The sequence below is a fragment of the Canis lupus genome, chromosome 20 (assembly GCF_011100685.1).
Source record: "Canis lupus familiaris isolate Mischka breed German Shepherd chromosome 20, alternate assembly UU_Cfam_GSD_1.0, whole genome shotgun sequence".
NCBI classification, from domain to species: domain Eukaryota; kingdom Metazoa; phylum Chordata; class Mammalia; order Carnivora; family Canidae; genus Canis; species Canis lupus.
In genome coordinates, this window is record NC_049241.1 from 41,640,180 (window position 1) to 41,661,491 (window position 21,312).

Sequence of the window (21,312 nt, forward strand, 5' to 3'; positions counted from 1 at the left end):
GCCCTGGGCCAAAGGCAGGTGCCAAACCGCTGAGCCATCCAGGGATCCCTGACCTTTTTTTTTTTTTTTTTTTCTATAGCCAAATTAGTGTTTTTATGCCCAGGACATGCCTTGAATCATGTTATTTTTTGAAGGGTAGGGTTATCTATAACATTGTTAACCATGTATAGAAGCTGTTAGAGAAGTTAAAAAAAAAAACTCTTAGTTTTATAAATAATATTAATGAGCCTGTCATAGTCATAAAAGGATGTTGTTATTTTGTCAAGTCACACAGGAATTATGATATTTAAGAAAAACCTATAAGAATATATTTTTCCTTAATGATTACTGAGAGTGGCCTCATTTTTTAATAAGAGCCTCTAATCTGAATCTAATGGTTGATGTGCAGAGATTTCAGAGCTTCCTGACAATCCTTGAAGAAAAGCATACAACTTTTCCAGGTGTTCTGGGCCTGAAATTGATGCACCCTTTTTCCCACTTACGGGCTAAGATGCAGTGCCAGGGCACTAGTGGTCTTCAAACTAAGATGTGATGTCCAGGAGGCTCACAGTGATGGCATTGAGCTTCTGCTCTGAGTATAAAACCCACCAAATTGAGTTTCCCAAAATAGATGTATGGGTGTCCTTGAATTGAATACATCTGTTTTCTAATGAGCAGGCATTCCAGTTTCGTGTTTCCTTTAATGAAAAGACACTGACCTCTGTTTTCCTAATGTTTGCTTTATTTGAGCTTTCCTGCATTTTTTTCTTCCGTTTTTATTTTATCTCCCTAACACCTTTAGGTTCATGGGCTTTTGAAAAATTGTCATGCAATTTTTATTAAAAATTAAAAAAATATTTTTACCTGTATACTTGATTCTAACATATGCCAGTATGTGGTCTATCATAGAAGAGTACTCTGCTCACTCTCTCAGCACTATAAGGACTCAGGCTGGCCCACCGTGTATTTGTATTTCTGTCAGCTGTTTTCTCTACTCTTCACTTGTGATGTGTTCTGGGTTCCTGACTGTTCCTTCCCAGAACAGGTTATCTCTTTTATTATGCCTTAATGCCTGCACTCAGTATCCTGAAACATTGCTTACTTTTTGGTGAGTTGTTACAGTTCCCAAAGTTTAGTTTAACTATCACCTTCAATATTGATTAACTCTTGTTTTTTTGGTACTCTTATTTATTTCTCTGTATTGGTACACATCATGTTATATGAGGTATATGATAATTTCTGTCCTGGTATCGCCTGTAATTTATTCCTCAATTAGAGAATCATATCATTTCATTCTTGTTTGAACCCTAATCTGCTTTCTGGAATGTGTTAGTTTTGAATGTAAACTAAAGAAAGAGCAATGGCAATTTTTACACACACTCAAAAAATTATTACCATCCTAAATGATTTTACTTTGCAGTTCTTGATATTTGGATGATATAAAGAGCCAGGAAAATACAGTTCTCCATATTTTTGAGAAAATCTCTTATGTGATTGTTGATGTTAGATAAAATATCTGCCATATTTTCATAGCAGATGTTATTTTATTACACTGATTTAAGTCCCCTTTAGGATACTGTCTGCAGTTTGGGTAGTAGGATTTCTGGGCCCATTTCTTACTCCCAATAACCTTTATTTTTTCCTTCTGGCTGGTTAGATGTAATTTGGAAATGTACCTAATTTGTTTGATTTCTCTTTGTCTCTTAAAGCAGTTCTGAGCATAGATCTAACAATGAGGGTAAAGCCTTTGAAATTGTCTGCTGTGAGCAGCTGTAGTCAGTCTTATTTATACATTTATATGCCTTGTATGTTTTTAGTCAAGCTAGTCTCTATGGGAAGCGCAGAAGTCAAAAAGAGGAAGATGAGCAAGAAGATCTTACCAAGGACATGGAAGACCCAACACCGGTACCCAACATAGAGGAAGTGGTGCTTCCAAAAAATGGTTTGTATTCTTCTACCTAGAGTATGAGAGTATTAGATATGATTTAATCATTCTTAGCAATGCCATGGGGATGAATCATTTCTTGCTCTGTGCCCCCAGTTTCCAATGTTCATGATTAAAATATTTACAAAATTACCTCTTTCTCAATCTTTTGGTATACTTTTGTTACTTATTGAGGAAAAACACCGAACAAAAAGTTTTCTAATAGGATGCCTGGCTGGGTCAGTCGGTAGGGCAGGCCACTCTTGATCTCAGGGTTGTGATTCAAGTCCCACACTGGGCATGGAGCCTACTCAAAAAAGAAAGAAAGAAAAAATTTAAAAATTTTTCTAAATTTACCAATGCTTTAAAATAAATGGTTTTAAATCCCAATAGAATCAATCAATATACAGATGAAAAGGTGACATACTTATCTATGTACATTTTAACTCTTTAAATCCATTATTGACAGAAGGATGTGTTAGACCCTTTTAAGTATAGTTACGAATTTATTGTTTCTCTTGATTCCTGTGCATTTCTTTTGAAACTCTGCTATTTAAGGGCATACACACTTAGGGTCATGTCTTCTTGATGAATCGACTCTTGTGTGTCTTTCTTTATGTGCCACAGAAGTGCTTGTTTTGAAGGCCAGGTTCACTGATGATAATAAAGCCTTTCACACCATATCCTTTTTTTTTATTTCTATTTTTTTTTCTATTAGTCCTCGCTATACTCGACTTCAGCAGAGCAGTTTTGTAAATTACACACACTTTGTTCTTACACGTTAGATTTCCAACTTACATCTCTCTTGCATTTTGTTACTTTAACTTTGATTATGTAAAGCATGTAAATTTTTTAAAAAAGATTTTATTTATTCATTGAGAGACACAGGCAGTGGCAGAAGCACACTTCCCGCTGGGCAGGGAGCCTGATGTGGGACTTGATCTCAGGACCCCAGATCACGACCTGAGCCAAAGGCAAAGCTCAACCACTGAGCCACCCAGTTGTCCTAAGCGTGTTGATTTTAAATAGCATATTGTTGAGCCTTGGTGTCTGTCATCTCTGCCATGCAAAATCCCCATTTTCTGTTTTTAATTGGAGTATGTGGGCCATTGAAATGTAACAATTATTGATGTGGTTGGGCTTAAGTCTGCCATTATGATATATTTTTTCTATTTGTCCCTCTCTTATTTCCTCCCTTCTTTTGCTTTAATCCACTACTTTAATGTTCTGTTCTGGCTTCTCTGCTTTTATTTTATTTTATTTTATTTTATTTTTTTAAAGATTTATTTATTCATTCATTCAGAGAGAGCGAAGAGAGAGGCAGAGACACAGACAGAGGGAGAAGCAGGCTCCATGCAGGAAGCCCGATGTGGGACTCGATCCCGGGTCTCCAGGATCACACCCCAGGCTGCAGGCGGTGCTAAACCGCTGCGCCACCGGGGTTGCCCTCTGGTTTTATTTTAGAACTTATGTGGCAGCTTTTTAAATATAGCGTAGTTTTTTTTTTTAAGATTCATTTATTTATTCATGATAGACATATATATATATAGAGAGAGAGAGAGAGAGGCAGAGACACAGGAGGAGGGAGAAGCAGGCTCCATGCCAGGAGCCTGACGCGGGACTCAATCCCGGGACTCCAGGATCGCGCCCTGGGCCAAAGGCAGGCGCTAAACCGCTGAGCCACCCAGGGATCCCCTATATAGCATAGTTCTAATTGAGATATTCTTCATGTAGCATAAAATTGACCAGTTAAAGTGTATTTTAATCACTCCAGGGTTTTGTTTAGTGTGTTCATTATGTTATACAATACATACAATCATCACCTCTTATTTCTAAAATATTTCCATCCCCCTGAAAAGAAACCCCATATTTACTGGGGGTTAGCCCAGAATGTCCCCTTCTCCCATATCCCAACAATTACTATTCTCTTTTCTTTTCCTTTATTTTAGATTTTATTTATTTATTCATGAGAGACACAGAGAGAGGCTGAGACATAGGCAGACGGAGATCCGACCTCCTGCCGAGCATTGAGCCTGATGCATGACTTAATCCCATGCCCTGGGTCAAAGGCAGACGCTCAACCACTGAGCCATCCAGGCATCCCTATTCTGTTTTCTGTTATGTAGATTTTCATATTCTCTATTTGATTTCTATTAGTTTTTTCCTTAGTTGTTGCTGTAGAGATTACAATATTTATCTTCTGTTGTTTCTTTTTCTTTTTAAAGATTTATTTATTTATTTGAGAGAGAGCTAGTGAGTGGGAGTGAGCATGTCGGGGGAGGGGCAGAGGGAGAGAATCTCCAGCAGACTCCATGGTAAGTGTGGAGCCTGATTCAGGGCTTGATCTCAAGACCCTGAGATCGTGATCTGAGCCAAAATCAAGAGTTGGATGCTTAAACAACTGATCCACCCAGATACCTTTGTTTGTTTGTTTTTAAGATTTTATTTTTAAGTAATTTCTATATACAATGTGAGGCTTTAACTTAGAACCCCAGGATCAAGAATCACATGCTTTACCAACTTAGCCAGCCAGGCACCCCTAAATTTATGCATGTATGTATGTATGTAATCTCTATACACAAAGGTATGGGACTCAGACTCACAACCCTGAGATCAAGAGTCACATGCTTTTCTGACTGAGTCACCCAGGTGCCTCCCAAATATTGGGGGGTGGTGGTAGTCATAAGTAACTAAGCTAAAGGGATCCCTGGGTGGCGTAGCGGTTTAGCGCCTGCCTTTGGCCCAGGGCGCGATCCTGGAGACCCGGGATCGAATCCCACATTAGGCTCCTGGTGCATGGAGCCTGCTTCTCCCTCTGCCTGTGTTTCTGCCTCTCTCTCTCTTTCTCTCTTTCTCTGATGACTATCATAAATAAATAAAAAAAAAATTAAAAAAAAATTTGTTAAAAAAAAGTAACTAAGCTAAAGCTACAATAATGAATATAGTATGATTTGGATACAGGAATGGCTGAATTCATCAGAGGAATAGAATTTTTGGTTCGTCTGTAGATCCATATTTGTTTATAAATTTAATTGATTGTGATTTTGGCAGTTCTGATTTGTGGAGAGCAGACCAAACTATTCCATACATACTTCTGGAAAAGTTTAGTACTTTTCTTTGTATCATAAGTAAGAATTTAAGCTTCAGGTAGACTAAAATGCCAAATTAAAAAAAAAGTAAAAGTAAACTTCCAAATATTCACTTTAAGGAAGTGTTAGCCTTGTGGAAAATATTCATTGGTCACTTAACAGAATTAGAGCCCTAAATTTGTATAAAGATTTTTATACCTTATAAAAGGCAAAGTATTATGTACTGGTAATTTTGTCAAATTTCAGGGCCAATAAATCTGTGAAAAGATGCTCGATCTCATTTAACCAACGATTTCTTGATTATTAAAGGAACATTTTTCATCCTTTAGATTTTCAAAACTTAAAAAGTAATTGGTACCCAGAGTATGTTTGGGTTTTGATGTTTTGAGAAAGTGAGTACTCTCAATTGCTGTTGGTGGGAATATAAACTGATGAAGCCACTTAACACAATTTGGCTGTATCTGTTCAGTTTTAAAATGTGTTCATCCAGTAACATTTTTAATTTCAGAGCCTGTTTTAAGTAATTACATGCATAAAGTTGAACAGAAGAGAATGTCGAGGGATCCCTGGGATCCCTGGGTGGAGCAGCGGTTTGGCGCCTGCCTTTGGCTCAGGGCGCGATCCTGGAGACCTGGGATCGAATCCCACGTCGGGCTCCCTGTGCATGGAGCCTGCTTCTCCCTCTGCCTATGTCTCTGCATCTCTCTCTCTCTCTCTCTCTGACTATTATAAATAAATAAAATAATTTATAAAAAAAAAAGAGAATGTCGATTAGGTTACAGTAGAAGATTGCAAATAAACTCCAGTTACCATTAATACAGAGCTTGTTACATCATGATCCATCCATGGACACAGTGGATTTACTAAAAATGAAAGAGATATAATTTAATTAAAAATATTTAACATGGAAAGGTCATACAGGCACACTGTTGAATGAAAAAAGTAGAATGTTAAGGAAGAAGCACAGTATGTAATGTTTCTGTAAGATTTAGGGTTTTAAAGTCTACATAGATGTATAAAAGGTATTTTTCCTTAGTTTATCAAAAATGGGAATCAACAAATGCACAGAAAATGTAATAAAAAATTGGAGGGAAGGGATTGAAAGGTTCTTTCAGGTTTTGCTCTCTATATTTTTGTATTTTCATTTGTCATGAAAAAATATTGGAGCTTAGGAAATTAATTACAAAATGCAGTCTGTTACAGTAAGTATTAATATTTCTCTGTTGGGCCTGGAGTTTTTCATGAAGGTGAACATTGAATGACAAATTTGCTGTGAGACTTAGGTAGTTTTTAATCCTCTTTTATTCTTTTTTCTTCTTTTAAAAAAGTGGAACTTTCCTCCAAAACATGATTCTTTTTTTTTTTCTTTCTAGTGAACCCAAAGAAGGACAGTGAAAATACACCTGTTAAAGGAGGAACTGTAGCAGATCTAGGTAAAAACCAAAATAGTCTATACACTTCTGTGTTTTTCTCTCTCAAAGATTCAGCTCCTCTGAAAATTCTTTCTGAGAAATGTCGCTGCACTTGCTATCCTGGAAAGGACATTGACCATGGCTCCCTTAGCATCACTGTCATTTGTTTTTTTTGCTGCCATATCAGGAAATTTAATTTCCTGTGATTCATTTTTTCCATTTTTACTGATTTGATTTTGCATCTTCAGAACAAAAGTCTATTGAGTATTAAATCCTTTATTTTCTAAATTATTTCTTCTAGCTTTCTAAATAGTGTAAAATGAGAATCACATTATCCATTCACAGTATTTGCAAATTACAGAGTACATTTTCATAAGGAAGGCATTGGATGTGCTTTAGGGTAGAAAAGAGTGGAGTCAGTTGTTCTGGTTTAAAAAAATAGAGGTAGTTTTAAACATCTTTGTTCTTGAGTTATATATGGATCTCAATTTCTTTCTTATAAAAATCAAAGCAGGGGCTCCTTGGTGGCTCAGTAGGTTAAGCGGCTGCCTTTGGCTCAGGTCATAATCCCAGGGTTCTGTGTCCGGCTCCCTGCTCAGCGGGTAGCCTGCTTCTCTCTCTCCTTCTGCCCCTCTTCACCGCTCTTGCTGTCTACCTCACTTGCTCTCTCTCAAATAAAATCTTTAATAAGAAAAAAAAAATCAAAGGAGAACCTCACGTTTTCAGTATATACTAAAATTTTGACTTCAGGGAAATTTTATACCTGAAAAGGATATTCAGGATTTCCTGATGTGGAAAATGAGACTTTAATTTCTCTATCTCCTCACTAAGTGAATTCTGTATTTCAAACAAATTGGATTCTTGCCCTCCCCAAATCCCCCCACAACACACACAAAAGTTTGTTTATTTTTGAGAGAGCATGCAAGCACAGGAGCTAGGGGAAGGGCAGAGGGAGAGAGAATCTTCAAGTAGACTCCCTGCTGATTGCGGAGCCAACTCAGGGCTGGATCCCAGGACCCAGATCATTGACCTGAGTGAAAATCAAGAATCAGCCGCTAAACTGACTGAGCTTTCCTAGCCGCCCCTTTTTCAGAAATTCTTGATGACAGCTTTGAGTAGGTAGTTCGGAGAGTTTTTCTACTTCATTTCACTGCATCCTCCCTTTTTCTGGCTTTAAGCCTGTCACTGAATATCAGTAGATGATTCCATTTTTTATTATGTCAAAAGTAGAAATAGAAAATTGTCTTGATGACAATTTATGTAAAGGTGGTGTTAGGTCAACAAAATAAAGAAAAAGAAATGTCAAAACATTATTCCTCTTTTAATCGTCTTTAACATTAATCGTAGAATATTAATAATTTCCATTTTCTATAAATTTTTATATTGCCTATTCCACAACTGATACTTATTCACTGAATCAAAGGTCTGGAAAACAAAACCAGCTGTATGCAGGCTTTTTTATTTTTGATAATGTTACCAGGTAAATGCTTGTTAAGACTTGATTATCTTCACAGGGACAAGTTTTTAAGCAGTTTGTATTTTTTGAGTAGATATCCTGAAAAATCAATCTGTAGTTTTAAGGGAGTAGATAATTATTCTTTTAGAAGTGGAGATAGCAATGATTTTGTAATAGACTTTATCAAAGGAGTCAAATGGATAGAGGTGTCAGTTGGGTCAAGATTTTTAATTCTGGGAATAAGAGATCTTCCCTTTGTATTTGTGAATGGTTTGAGGTCTAAATAAATAGTAAGGGTCCTGTTGCTGAAGATTGTGCTCATCACAGCTGGAGAGCTAGAGCCTGTGGAATATGAAACTGTTGTCCTGGCCTCCCCTCCAAGGACCAGCACGCTCTCCATGTATCACTGAAGCATCTGGCTTTGTACATTAGGTGTAACCTGAACCATGGTGGGAGGTGACTGATCCATCAACTAGAAATTGTTTTAACTGGTCCATATTCTGCCATATTCTGTCACCTAGCTCTACACATACTCAGTCCTTTTCTGTTTTGTTCTGTTTTGAAATATCCAAAAGGTCAAGATCCAGCGGCTGAGGTGAGCATGTGATTGTCCACATCTGGAAGGAGGAAGAGAATGTGTATAGTTACCATTTAGGAATCAGTAACCAGGATATCTGTCCCTTCTACTTCAGTATTATTAGAAGTCTATTTCCATTGGGTACAGGACTATCTTAGGGACAGAAATCTGTCAAACTTAATTTAAATGGTATATAGTTTGATCAGAGAGAGATCATTAGGTTGTGTTCCCACCATATAGGAAGAAACTGGTTATTGTGTGGTTAAACAAGATCCAGAGGACACAAAGTTCATTTTTGACAATCTTGTTCATCCCTTCCTAGAATAAAAGTAGTTGCTCTGTAGAGCCAGATGACCATAATTTATTTACCACACAGGGAATCCTGTATTCCTGCTAGCAGATGTTTGTCTCACTTCCAAATCAAGCAACAGTATCCATTTCTGTTTTGCATGAGTACCTGCCAGGTATTCTGCATATGTTTGCTTTTCACTGTAAAACCATGTTAGCCCCATGTCATTGATGAGGAAGTGGAGTCTTGAGGGATTCAGTAATGTTTCCAAGCATAGAGCTGTTAAGTGACAGAGCATAGACTCAGGTCCAAGTCTGTCTACCTTTCGTGCCAATGCTTTGACTGCACTCTGCTTTTGTGCTGTGCTCATTTCTTCCAGACTTTGTTCATGCTCATAATGACCTTTGAGATTTGTGAAGGGGTCAGGTCCATTCCCACTTGAGGCCCTTTTACCACGCTGCATCCTCTATGGGAAATGCTTGCTTTGTCTTTTCCTTACATTTTAGGTAAAATGTTAAGCTTTTCAGACAGGCTTCCCTCGTTACGTACTTGGAAGGGTTCACCCACCCAGCCCCTCTCTAAAATATATTGATTTGTTTTCTTCTGATACCATCTGATATCTTTTTGTGTGTTTTCTCTTCCATCTCCTGCCACTCCTAACTGGAATGTAGACTCCATGAAGACAGGGCCCTATTCTTGTTCTTTATTGTGTCCTTAGCATTTGGACTGTGACTGGCACGTAGTAGAGGCACTCTGTAAAATACATTTGAAAGTTTGGGGGCTGCCTGTTCATGTATTATCATCTTTGTGTATTCCCTAAAGTAGAGGTTGGCATTCTTAACTCAGTAAAGGGCCAGGTAGTGAAGATTTTAGACAGGGCCCAAGGTCTCTGTCACAGTTAATCAACTTTGCCATTATAATACAAACATAGCCTTCATTCGTATTTAAACAGTAGACACACTGGCACTTTAACTTTTCATTATGGAAATCAGCTGCCTGGATTATTTTATAGTTGGGTTTACTCCTTTCCTTTTCTTTTGCCAGACCAGCATTTAGGTCCCGGAGTCCGCTATCCTTAGAAGACATTAACACTCTTACCAGGACTTTGTCTGCAGTGATTGATTTTCATGTCTTTTCTTTACTCCTCATTTCCTTCATTCATTTCCTCTGAGATCCAAAATGTCATTACTTTGTTTCATCAAACCTCAGGAGACAAGAGCCCTAATCAAGTCCCTTACCTTTTATTAGCAAGATCATGACTAAGATAATAGCCCCAGCAGTAATTAATTATAAATTCCCTGTTCTTGGAAATTTTTAATTATTAATGCTTTGAAGTTCTCAGTTTTTTGCTTCTGTGTACAATTCCAATTTACTGAATTACTAGAGGTGGATCTGTTTTAATAATGCTCTATTTCTTTCCTTTTGTCTGTTTGTAACAATTACTTAAAATTTTTAAAATTACCTTGAAGTTTTCAAGTAATACAAAGAGTGTTTACCTGTTTTTTAAATAAATTGTATATTTTGATTTTACAGATGAGCAGGATGAAGAAACAGTCACAACAGGAGGAAAGGTAACAATTTAGTTAGGGTCTGTTGCAGAAGTAGCTGTCTAGGGGTCCTATGTATGGAGCAGAAGCACTGATTGGAGTTGTCCTTAGAAATGTTCACTTTTGGGACTCCTGGCTCAGCAGTTAAGCATTGGCCTTTGGCTCAGGGTGTGATCCTAGAGTCCTGATATCAAGTCCCACATTGGGCTCGGCTACCTGTGTGGAGCCTGCTTCTCCCTATACCTGTGTCTCTGCCTCTCTCTGTCTCTCTCTGTGTCTCTCTCATGAATAAATAAATAAAATCCTTTAAAAAAAATGTTCACTTTTGAGGTCCTTCTGATTTTTTTTTTTTTTTAAAAACACACCACTGATTAAGTCTTTCTTGATTCCTAAAATTTTGTCGAAAAGAAGTTTCTGTCTTCTTATGTAGTGTTCCTCTTATGCTCTAGTTTCTGGTTCTCTTATAACCCTGGTTGCAAAGTGTAGTAATCAGTTGACTACAGTGTTCGAAGTGTCCTCTGACAGGACAGATGAGCAGGTTGCCTTGGCTTTCTCATTTCCATTTCTCTGAGTGCATCTTCAGCACATAGCCAGTACCACCTTTGAGCATATTGTCAACTTTTTTTGAACCCTTAAAATCAGCTACTTTCTGTTTCATCAGTCCTATGGTAGAGACATAGCAATAATTATGCTGTTGAAAGATGTTGGATTTAAGGCAGGATTTTCCTTTCCTTTTTAGTAAATGGCCCATTGTTCATTCAAACTCATATATGACTGTTATTAAGTGTAACCCCTAATCCTTAAAATAGCAATCTCCTTGAAATAACTTCCTTACTTTGTTGAAAATGGATAATTCTTTTTCATTGAGTCAGAGAAATCCCCCAAATTGACTGACTGACTTTCTTTCTTTCTCTCTCTCTCTCTCTCTCTTTCTAAGATTTATTTATTTATTCATTCAGAGAGAGCGAGAGAGAGGCAGAGACACAGGCAGAGGGAGAAGCAGGCTTCATGCAGGAAGCCTGATGTGGGACTCAATCCCGGGTCTCCAGGATCACACCCCGGGCTGCAGGCGGTGCCAAACCACTGCGCCACCGGGGCTGCCCCTTGTTTCTTTTTTTAATACATTCAAGGAATGAACCTATTTATGATAGAATTTCCCTAAAACTTTCAAGAAACTCGTCTATATAAGGTTCTTTAACTGAATTGCTCTATTTATTCTTTTTTTAAAGATACATATATTAAGATTTGTTTATTTTAGAGAGCGTGCATGCCTGTGCTTGTGCAAGTAGAGGGAGGAAAAGAGGAGGAGAATCTTAAAAGCAGATTCCTCACTGAGCTCGGAGTCATCCCACGACCCATGAGATCATGACCTGAGCTGAAACCAAGAGTCAGGCACTAACCAACTGAGCCACTCAGGTGCCCTAAAGATTCTATTTTTAAGTAAGCTCGACACCCAACATGGGGCTCAAACTCACAACGCCGAGATCGCACGCTCCACCAGCTGAGCCAGCCAGGCAACTATATGATTTTTTTCTTTAAAACCAGACTTCTTTATTAAAGAGCTACTTAAGAACCATTAACAACTGTTATATTTGTAAAAAAATGTCATCATTTAGTGTAAATACTATTGTGTGATAATAAAACCAAATAAAAAGCCAAAAAAATTGACCTGTAGAAGATTTTTTTTTTTTTATGCCAGGAGGGTAAACCCTATCTTGTAGAGGGTATCTTGAAACCAAGGCCAAGTCTATTATATAACTGAAACCTAAACTGGTTAGAAGTAGTTACTCTGACTGCTAGTCCCAGGATGTCATCCTATGCATGCCCTCACTCAGATAATTAAATAATAAGTTATTGGCTTAATAATTGCAGTGCTAGTTTCTTCCTGGTTATAAAGGAACTTTTTTTGCGTTCTAATTGAGTTTCTGACATCTGTACCTCAAAAATGCATTAACGCATGAGCATATTCTTTTACTAGCTCCCCTGTTTTGGGAAATAACATTTCTCACCCTTGTCCTCAGAATTGTTTCAACATCATTTAAGTAACAACGAGAGTTTCCTTGGGGCTTTCATACATTATATTTTTTTCGATATTCATTAATCTTAAGGAAATTAATTGTCCTAAGTTTCTAGGCAGTAACACTAGATCCTCACTTCAAATACTGTAACACAAGACATTTACGATGAATTAACTTAAAGATAGAAATTAAACCATGGAACCAGTATAAAAGAGTACGATTCAAAATTTAGTTCTTTTTTTTTAGATTTTTAAAAATTTTATTTATTCATGAGAGAGCGAGAGAGAGACAGAGACACAGGCAGAAGGAGAAGCAGGCTCCATGCAGGGAGCCCGATGTGGGACTCAATCCCAGGACTCCAGGATCAGGCTCTGGGCTGAAGGCAGGTGTTAAACTGCTGAGCCACCCAAGGATCCCCAAAATTTGGTTCTTAATAGAAAAGAATTTCATAAGAATACAAACAGTAAAACACTATAGATGAAAGGTTGATAGATACAATGATATAACTGTAGAAAATTGGAAAAAATTTGTCAAAAAATTATTTCCTCTGGTATTCTTGATAAAAATGTGTGATCAAAAGTTAATTATGATGAATGAGTAAGATAAATAGAGATTGTTAGATATTGCACAAGTCGTTTGGTCTGGAATTTTGAAACATTTGAAGGTCATAAAGTAGCCCCTTTCAAAGGAAGGCAAGAAACTAAAAAGATGTGAGTATCATATAATGTGTGGATTCTTTGATCAGGTTCTGGTTTAGGGAGGAAAATGTATAAAGGGCATTTCTGTGTTAATTGGATCTATTTGAATATAAACTATATATTACATAATGCTCTTATTTAAAAGTATTTACTGGGAAAAAAAGTATTTACTGGTAGCATAAGAACTATTTTTAGGTTTTGACCCAAAGCAGTGATTTTTAAATTATTTTATTAGCCAGGCCAGGTTTTTAGGTGGAATCATTTGTAAAACCTCCAATGAATCTGATAAAAATCAGAACTTTCAGCAGTGAAAGTGATTGAAGGTCCTCAAACTGGGCTTTATGGAGTTACGCTTTGTTTAGAACCTCCCAGCTCTGTGCAGCATTTACTTCTCCATTAAAGAGGTGATAATAACTGTTATTGTGAGGAATGAAAGAGGTACGGTGCATATGGCCACTAGCAGATAGTTACTGATCAGTCTTTGGTAGGGGAAAGCTTATGCCTTATTAGTGTCTTAAGTCACCTCCTTTTTTTTTTTTTTAAAGATTTTATTTATTTATTCAGGATAGACCGGGTTGCGGGGGGAAGGGGAGCAGAGACACAGGCAGAGGGAGAAGCAGACTCCATGCAGGGAGCCTGATGTGGGACTTGATCCCAGGTCTCCAGGATCACACCCCGGGCCGAAGACGGTGCTAAACCTCTGGGCCACCGGGGCTGCCCTTAAGTCACTTCCTTATAAATAACTTGAGAACTAGTCATTTAGATTTGTGACCCTTGAAATCGATAAAACTGGAAGTAAGAAGCAAGCTATTGTGGGAAAAATTTTGGGCCTTCTCTGAGTTGATTCCCTCATCTGTAAAAGAGAGGAATAAAATCTGTGTCATCTGGACATCTTATAGAGGTACTTTAAAAACTGTGAAAGGCCATTTTCATTTGAAATTTGTTTTTCAGAGCCTTGAATTTGGATCAGGTAGCTTCATTTTGTGCCCTAATATGAGAAGTTTGAAAGTTGTTACATGTCTCTGTAGTTCTCTGTTTCTCTAAACTCTGGCTTCTTTTCTGTAGGAAGATGACGATCCTAGCAAAGGTGATCAGAGTCGCTCACTTGACCCTGGAGAAGATAATGTGACAGAGCAGACCAATCACATTATTATTCCTAGCTATGCATCTTGGTTTGATTACAACTGGTGAGTGGGCCGTGTATACCTGTAAATACAGTACTTAGATGTGGGAAAACTTCCCAGAAATTATGTTGGGTCTTTCTGCCCAAATCCCTATGTCACTAATTACTGTCAAATTGGATGAAGAGAAATGGAAAGTGATTTTCATTTTTACTTTGGTATGTGTTCTTTTTTTTTTTTTAAGTCTTTTTTTTTTTTTTAATTTTTATTTATTATGATAGTCACACACAGAGAGAGAGAGGCAGAGACACAGGCAGAGGGAGAAGCAGGCTCCATGCACCAGGAGCCCAACGTGGGATTCGATCCCGGGTCCCCAGGACCGCGCCCTGGGCCAAAGGCAGGCGCTAACCGCTGCGCCACCCAGGGATCCCTGGAATGTGTTCTTTAAAGCAGTTGAGGGGGGCAGCCCTGGTGGCTCAGTGGTTTAGCGCCACCTTCAGTCCAGGGCCTGATCCTCGAGACCTGGGATTGAGTCCCATGTCGGGCTCCCTGCATGGAGCCTGCTTCTCCCTCTGCCTGTGTCTCTGCCTCTCTCTCTCTCTCTCTCTCTCTCTGTCTCTCTCATGAATAAATAAATAAAATCTTTTTTTTTTTTAATTTTTAAAAATTTTTTATTTATTTATGATAGTCACACAGAAAGAGACAGAGAGAGGCAGAGACACAGGCAGAGGTAGAAGCAGCTCCATGCACTGGGAGCCCGCCATGGATTCGATCCTGGGTCTCCAGGATCGCGCCCTGGGCCAAAGGCAGGCGCTAAACCAATAAATAAAATCTTAGGGGATCCCTGGGTGGCGCAGCGGTTTGGCACCTGCCTTTGGCCCAGGGTGTGATCCTGGAGACCCGGGATTGAATCCCACATCGGGCTCCTGGTGCATGGAGCCTGCTTCTCCCTCTGCCTGTGTCTCTGCCTCTCTCTGTGTGACTATCATAAATAAATAAAAATTAAAATTAAAAAAAAAATAAATAAAATCTTAAAAAATATATATATTAAAACAGGTGAGGGATGGAAACTAAGTTGTATTGTACCTAGGGATTGTAAAACTTTGTAGGTTTAGGCTTAACTTATTTAGAATCAGTGACATTTCAGATAGGCAAATATTTATTAATAGTAAAATACTCATAATATTGGTCTTCGTTATATGATTTTAAAATGTTAGGGACACCTCGCTGGCCAGTTGGTGGAGTGTGTGACTCTTGATCATGGGGTTATAAGTTCAAACCCCACGTTGGGTGTAGAGATTGCTTAAAATAAAATCTTAAAAAATAATAATGAAGTTTAAAAAGAATTCCTCTCTTTAACTAATAATGCCTTCTTTAGAAGCCAATTTAAAAGAATAGGATGGATGAATCCCTTGGAACAATACCTAAGTTTTCCCTGAAACCACAGAATATGAGTCTAATATTGAGACTTCTCTGCATGCTTTTAAGATCAACTCTGAATGCCACTTCTAAATGTTTCAAATAAATAGAACATGGGACTCAGAGTAAGTATATAGCTCTTTTTTGAAGGCCAGTCTTCATTATATTGATGTGTCAAGGTATTTTTAAATGTGGATGTGTCTCAGTCTCACTGTTAGTAATTGTAATTACATGGTCAGATTCAGAATGGTTTAAAGGACACACTTGAAAAACTAGCGTACTTTTCCTTTAAAATTAAAAAAGTGCAGTCATAACAGTGTATAACTTGTTAGGTTTTTATAGGTTGCAGAACCACTCATTTACATCATAACCATTGCATGTCACAAAGCTTGCTCTTATGGATAGTGGAGATGTAAATCACGTCCCTGCTTAGTAGATAAAGACCCATCAGTGGAAGTGTTCCACAGTTGCAGTTGACAGTTGGAAGAACTCAGGTTTTCTGATTCTTCCTGACTCTTTCTTAGAACCTAAGGAATCAACTGCAAGCACTTCAGAAAAAGAAAGCACTTTGGGTTAAACATTCATGTGTGTTTTGTTCTTGGGTGAATATAGAAATTGTGTTTTTTTTTGGCTCTTCCTAACCTTTAGCAATAAAGCAATGAGGTATATTAGAACTCTATATTTAATTACTTACAACTATTTTTATAGTAAAACTTGGGAAGTCATTGCACATATCTATATAGCATTAATTCGTCTTAGAAATTATCTTTCTAGGTGCTTTCAGGTAGTTAATTGTATTTGTAGTATTTGGCAGTACAGAGCCCACTCAAACAATTTAAATGTTCCCAAATAATGCAAGAGTGAATGCTTTTTTTTTTTTTTTTTTAAAGATTTTATTTATTTATTCATGAGAGAGAGAGAGGTAGAGACACAGGCAGAGGGAGAAGCAGGCTCCATGCAGGGAACCTGATGTGGGACTCGATCCCAGGTCTCCAGGATCATGCCCTGGGCCGAAGGTGGCCCTAAACTGCTGAGCCACCCAGGCTGCCACCCCCCCCCCCCCCTTTCACTGTTTAAGTGAAGTCTGTGCCCACCTTGGGGCTTGAACTCAGGATCCTGAGATCTAGAGTCACATACTCTATTGACTAAGCCAGCCAGACAAAGCCTTTGGTTACATTCACAGATTGATTTGATCTTCCCTGCATAACCAGTACATGTTGCATGTCTTGAAAGCCACTAAGAAACTGGAACATGTCATCAGTAAAAATGTTGATTAGTGTCAAAATCTTTGTAATAGATACACAGTTGGGTCATTTGTATAGTGCATTAGGCCTGATTTTTACATAATCTCTATAGTGCTTATTGTAACATTTTATAAAATTATCAGTGTCTTTTTTTTTTTTTTTAAGATTTTTATTTATTTATTCGTGAAAGACCTAGAGAGAGAGGCAAAGACCTAGGGAGAAGGAGAAGCAGGCTCCATGTAGGGAGCCTTATGTGGGACTCGATCCAGGATCACGCCCTGAGCAAAAGGCAGATGCTCAACTGCTGAGCCAACCAAGCATCCCTAAAATTATCAGTGTCTTTATCTCAATATTAAAAATCCGTTCTATAATTTTTTTAAACGCAGTAGATTGCTGAAATCTTTTAAAAAAATTCAGCTTAGCACAGAGTTTCTGAGGACTGGGCGAAAGACCGCACTGATGTTAAGAGTTTGAGAAACAGGGCAGCCCTGGCGGCTCAGGGGTTTAGCGCCACCTTCGGCCCAGGGCCTGATCCCGGAGACCTGGGATCGAGTCCCACATCGGGCTCCCTGTATGGAGCCTGCTTCTCCCTCTGCCTGTGTCTGCCTCTCTCTCTCTCTGTCTCTCATGAATAGATAAATAAAATATTTAAAAAAAAGAGCTTGAGAAACTGATTATTGTAAATGCCATCATCTTTTGACCAGTGGTTCACTTCATCAGTTTGTTGCCATGCTAAGTACTATGATGTCTGTCAGCCAATTTCCAAAGAACTCTTTGTATTTTGTGGCTTGTCATGTGTTATGTCAAGAACATTATAAAATCTGTAACTTTCACTGCGTTGGTAGAAGTTTTTGAGTTTGGTTACAGGAATAGAAAAACTACAATTAACTATCAAGGGTGAGAGAGGGAAAGCTTTCTTTAATATAGCCTGTTAATACATAGGAACTTTTACAAGCCAATTAATTTTTAAAAATAATGCTCAGTTTTTGGATTTATCAGTTTTACTTTAAAAATTAAACAGCTCAAATTTCAAGATTTTATTTTTCTAAGAGGACTTTTTTCCATTCCCCAGTATTCACGTGATTGAACGGCGTGCTCTTCCTGAGTTTTTCAATGGAAAAAACAAATCCAAGACTCCAGAAATGTGAGTGAAATGTGAAGATGTAATCCTGATACTATTACTTACTTTAGAATGGGGCCAGTGTCTAGAAAATTTATTCATTTGAATGTGTTGGGCAGAGGTTTTTTTTTTTTTTTTTTTGGGGGGGGGGGCAGAGGTTTTTTAAAGCATATTTTTTAGTTCATTTTTGCTAATGTGTGGAAGTTTGCCAATGTGTTATTCCATTCAGAACAGTGTTCATATCTTAGCCACACAGAATTCCTTGCTGTAAGGAAATTGTTCTGGATTTTTTCTACCTTCATTCACATCTTGTACCTACAACCTTGAACTACAAGCCTGTCAGCTTTTAACAGCTGAGATTGGATTCAGTAACAGGCATTCACTAAAACAGGTTTAGGTTTCTCCCTAACAGTTCTTACCTTACTTTATATATACATATGTATTATAGATAACATATATTTATGTATAATAATTTAGGAGAAAGTGGGAATCTTTATCTAATTTTCCTGATGAATGACTAGTAATTTAAAGAATGCCAAATATGACATAGCTGCCTGTAAATCGGTCCTAAGTACATAAAACATTGTTGTGCTTTTGCATTGGAAATACAGAATCTTGTATTGGATGGAAGAATCTTGTCAGGAAGTATTTTTGCCTTTGCCTAGTGACCACTAAAAACACATTTCTGGAAACGCTGTCCCCGAAAATAAATCCATACCTATATCATACTATAAATACTTTTCTGTATATTACCTTTTAGTATTAATTCATTGTTTGCTATGCTCACATGACTTCACAAATAGATGTCTCTTATTTAAATTGGTAGAGAAGGATAACTGTCCACATAAAACACATATTGGAATAATTGAATAATATTTTCTTGTAAAAGATTGTCCATGATAGTTTGAGATTTGAAGATTAGATGTCAAAGATAATTCAACCTTTCTATAACAAAGCTGTAAGGATTCATTTAAAACCACAATCACAGATTTGGTATAAGAAACCCTGATAATTTTTTTTCATCTAGTTAGACATGGTATATTCTTTTGGCTAACTTGGCAATTGCTACCATTTGTAAATAGTTCCAGTTCTTGGCAGTCTCTTGTTTAAAAGCACAATTTAGCATTTTAGTTTCCGTAAATCTAAAAATTTATCTTTAGATCTTTGTTTATCCACTTGTCCATATACGAGAGCTTTTTTGAGCAGGGTACCTTCTCTACTCTGATGTAGTCACCCTTAACTTGCTAGATTTTTGTTTTACTTTTGTGGTGAGAACTTTTGCTAGCTCTCTAGCTTCTTTTCACTTGTTTTAAATATTTTGTCATAGAAATGCTTAGGGATGTTGTGAAATCTGCTGTGACTCAAAAAATCAGTTTCTCTCTCTCTCTCTCTTTTTTTTATCTGTTCTTGTCTTAGCTTTGATTTTGCCCTCATGGGTTCTAGTCCTTGCCTAACTGGGTATATAGCCACTGACCTGACCCACATGTAGCTCTAGGAAGAATATAGAGATGAGATGGAACATGTGTTAAGAGCATAGATTCCAGAGTATCTCCCTCCACCATGTTGAATTCTAGCTCCATAGTTACTAGCCTTGTGGTCTAGGACACAGTTTTTAATCACTCTGTGCTTTAATTTGCTTGTTGATAAATGAGATGATAGTAGTAAACCCTACTTTATGAAGAAATTGTGAGATTTAAATGAATTATGGTAGGATACACAGTAGTTGGGAGACAGCCTAAGTGACCAGGTGTTATTTGCAAATTCAGCAGGGAACTAAGGATTTATCCATTCACCACTGTGACCACTTTTGTATTTATGTTCACATTACTATTATCATCATCATTTTTAAGCGAACTCTACCCATTGTGGGTCTTGAACTCCCCTCCCCAAGATCAAGAGTCACATGCTCTATCAACTAAGCCAGCCAGGCGCCCTGTGTTACTTTAACTTCATCAGATTTTACTCCATTTTATTTATTGTTTTTAAATAATAGTGGGTTTTCTTTTGCATATTAGGGGTTTTTATCCTTAGTTACATTCATGACTGTAAATAGTCAATACTATTGTTGGTTGGAATATTGACTTTTTGGTGGATTTGGTTGGAATATGATAATTTTGGGCTCTGTGAGTTGTTATTTCTGAAAGGATGTGTGTCTGCCTTATGAATTTTGCCTCTGCTTTTTAGATACTTGGCATATCGAAATTTTATGATTGACACATATCGCCTAAACCCACAAGAGTATTTAACCAGCACTGCTTGTCGGAGGAACTTGACTGGAGACGTGTGTGCTGTGATGAGGTAAAGATGCCTGAGTTTTTCTCAGACACTTCACTTTAGGTGGTTACTGATGCATTGCTGTTTAATGTTTGATGAAACAAGATCTTTTCTTTCTTAATAAAATACCTTAATCAAATATCTTTTATTTAGTTGTATATTTAATACCGTGGCATTTTCTCCTCATTTTAAGATTTTTATAACTGACATCTTTTGTTTTATAATGAAATCCTAAAACGACCAGGGATGGAGAGTGGATAAGCTCTGTACAGTAGATCTATCTAAAGAAGCAAATCACATGTGAATCTTCTGTTTGAATTTGGTCTGTGTGTGAGTTCTTTCACCATGGACTTCAATGAACATTTGTTCTCTGATTTCTGTGATTGAAATAATTAGGCTTTGTACTGGGTTTTGGGGTGCTTTGCTGTCAATATTTTTTTTTTTTTAATTTTTATTTATTTATGATAGTCACAGAGAGAGAGAGAGAGGCAGAGACATAGGCAGAGGGAGAAGCAGGCTCCATGCACCGGGAGCCCGATGTGGGATTCGATCCTGGGTCTCCAGGATGGCGCCCTGGGCCAAAGGCAGGCGCCAAACCGCTGCGCCACCCAGGGATCCCGCTTTGCTGTCAATATTATTTTGAATTTACAGAAATTGTCCCTCATACAACAAACCAAAATTGTTAATTAACTTTATGATGGTTCATAGCCTGCAGAGAACATTTACTTGTTTTGTTGTTTTTATTTTTTAATGAAATGCGATAATGGTTATGAAGGAAATGAGATACATTCCCTAGATTTTAACTTTATGAGCTTTACTCTTCCAGGGTTCATGCCTTTTTAGAGCAGTGGGGGCTTGTTAATTACCAAGTGGATCCAGAAAGTCGACCCATGGCAATGGGACCTCCTCCTACTCCTCATTTTAATGTGTTAGCTGATACCCCCTCTGGGCTTGTGCCTCTACATCTTCGATCACCTCAGGTAACTTAATTATTACATTAATATTATAGTTTTAGTATTAGTAATTATTACACTAAAAAACTAGTATCAGGCATTATTATTACACTGATTATACACTGATGTGTGAAACTTCTTCCCTTTCCTAACTTTTGGAAAGTGGATATCCACACACATACATTCTTGAAA

The 21,312-nt window shown here is 37.6% G+C and overlaps 1 protein-coding gene across 1 annotated transcript in view; it reads left to right on the forward strand.

The window, feature by feature from the left end:
• Positions 1–21,312, forward strand: part of SMARCC1 (SWI/SNF related, matrix associated, actin dependent regulator of chromatin subfamily c member 1) — a 171,992-nt gene that overhangs the window by 68,168 nt on the left and 82,512 nt on the right. Inside the window, exons 11-17 of the mRNA XM_038566605.1 lie at positions 1,797–1,921; positions 6,366–6,425; positions 10,260–10,297; positions 14,055–14,176; positions 17,846–17,917; positions 20,078–20,191; positions 20,994–21,147. Of these exons, the coding sequence (XP_038422533.1) occupies positions 1,797–1,921; positions 6,366–6,425; positions 10,260–10,297; positions 14,055–14,176; positions 17,846–17,917; positions 20,078–20,191; positions 20,994–21,147 (685 nt within the window). The remainder of the gene's footprint in view (positions 1–1,796; positions 1,922–6,365; positions 6,426–10,259; positions 10,298–14,054; positions 14,177–17,845; positions 17,918–20,077; positions 20,192–20,993; positions 21,148–21,312) is intronic.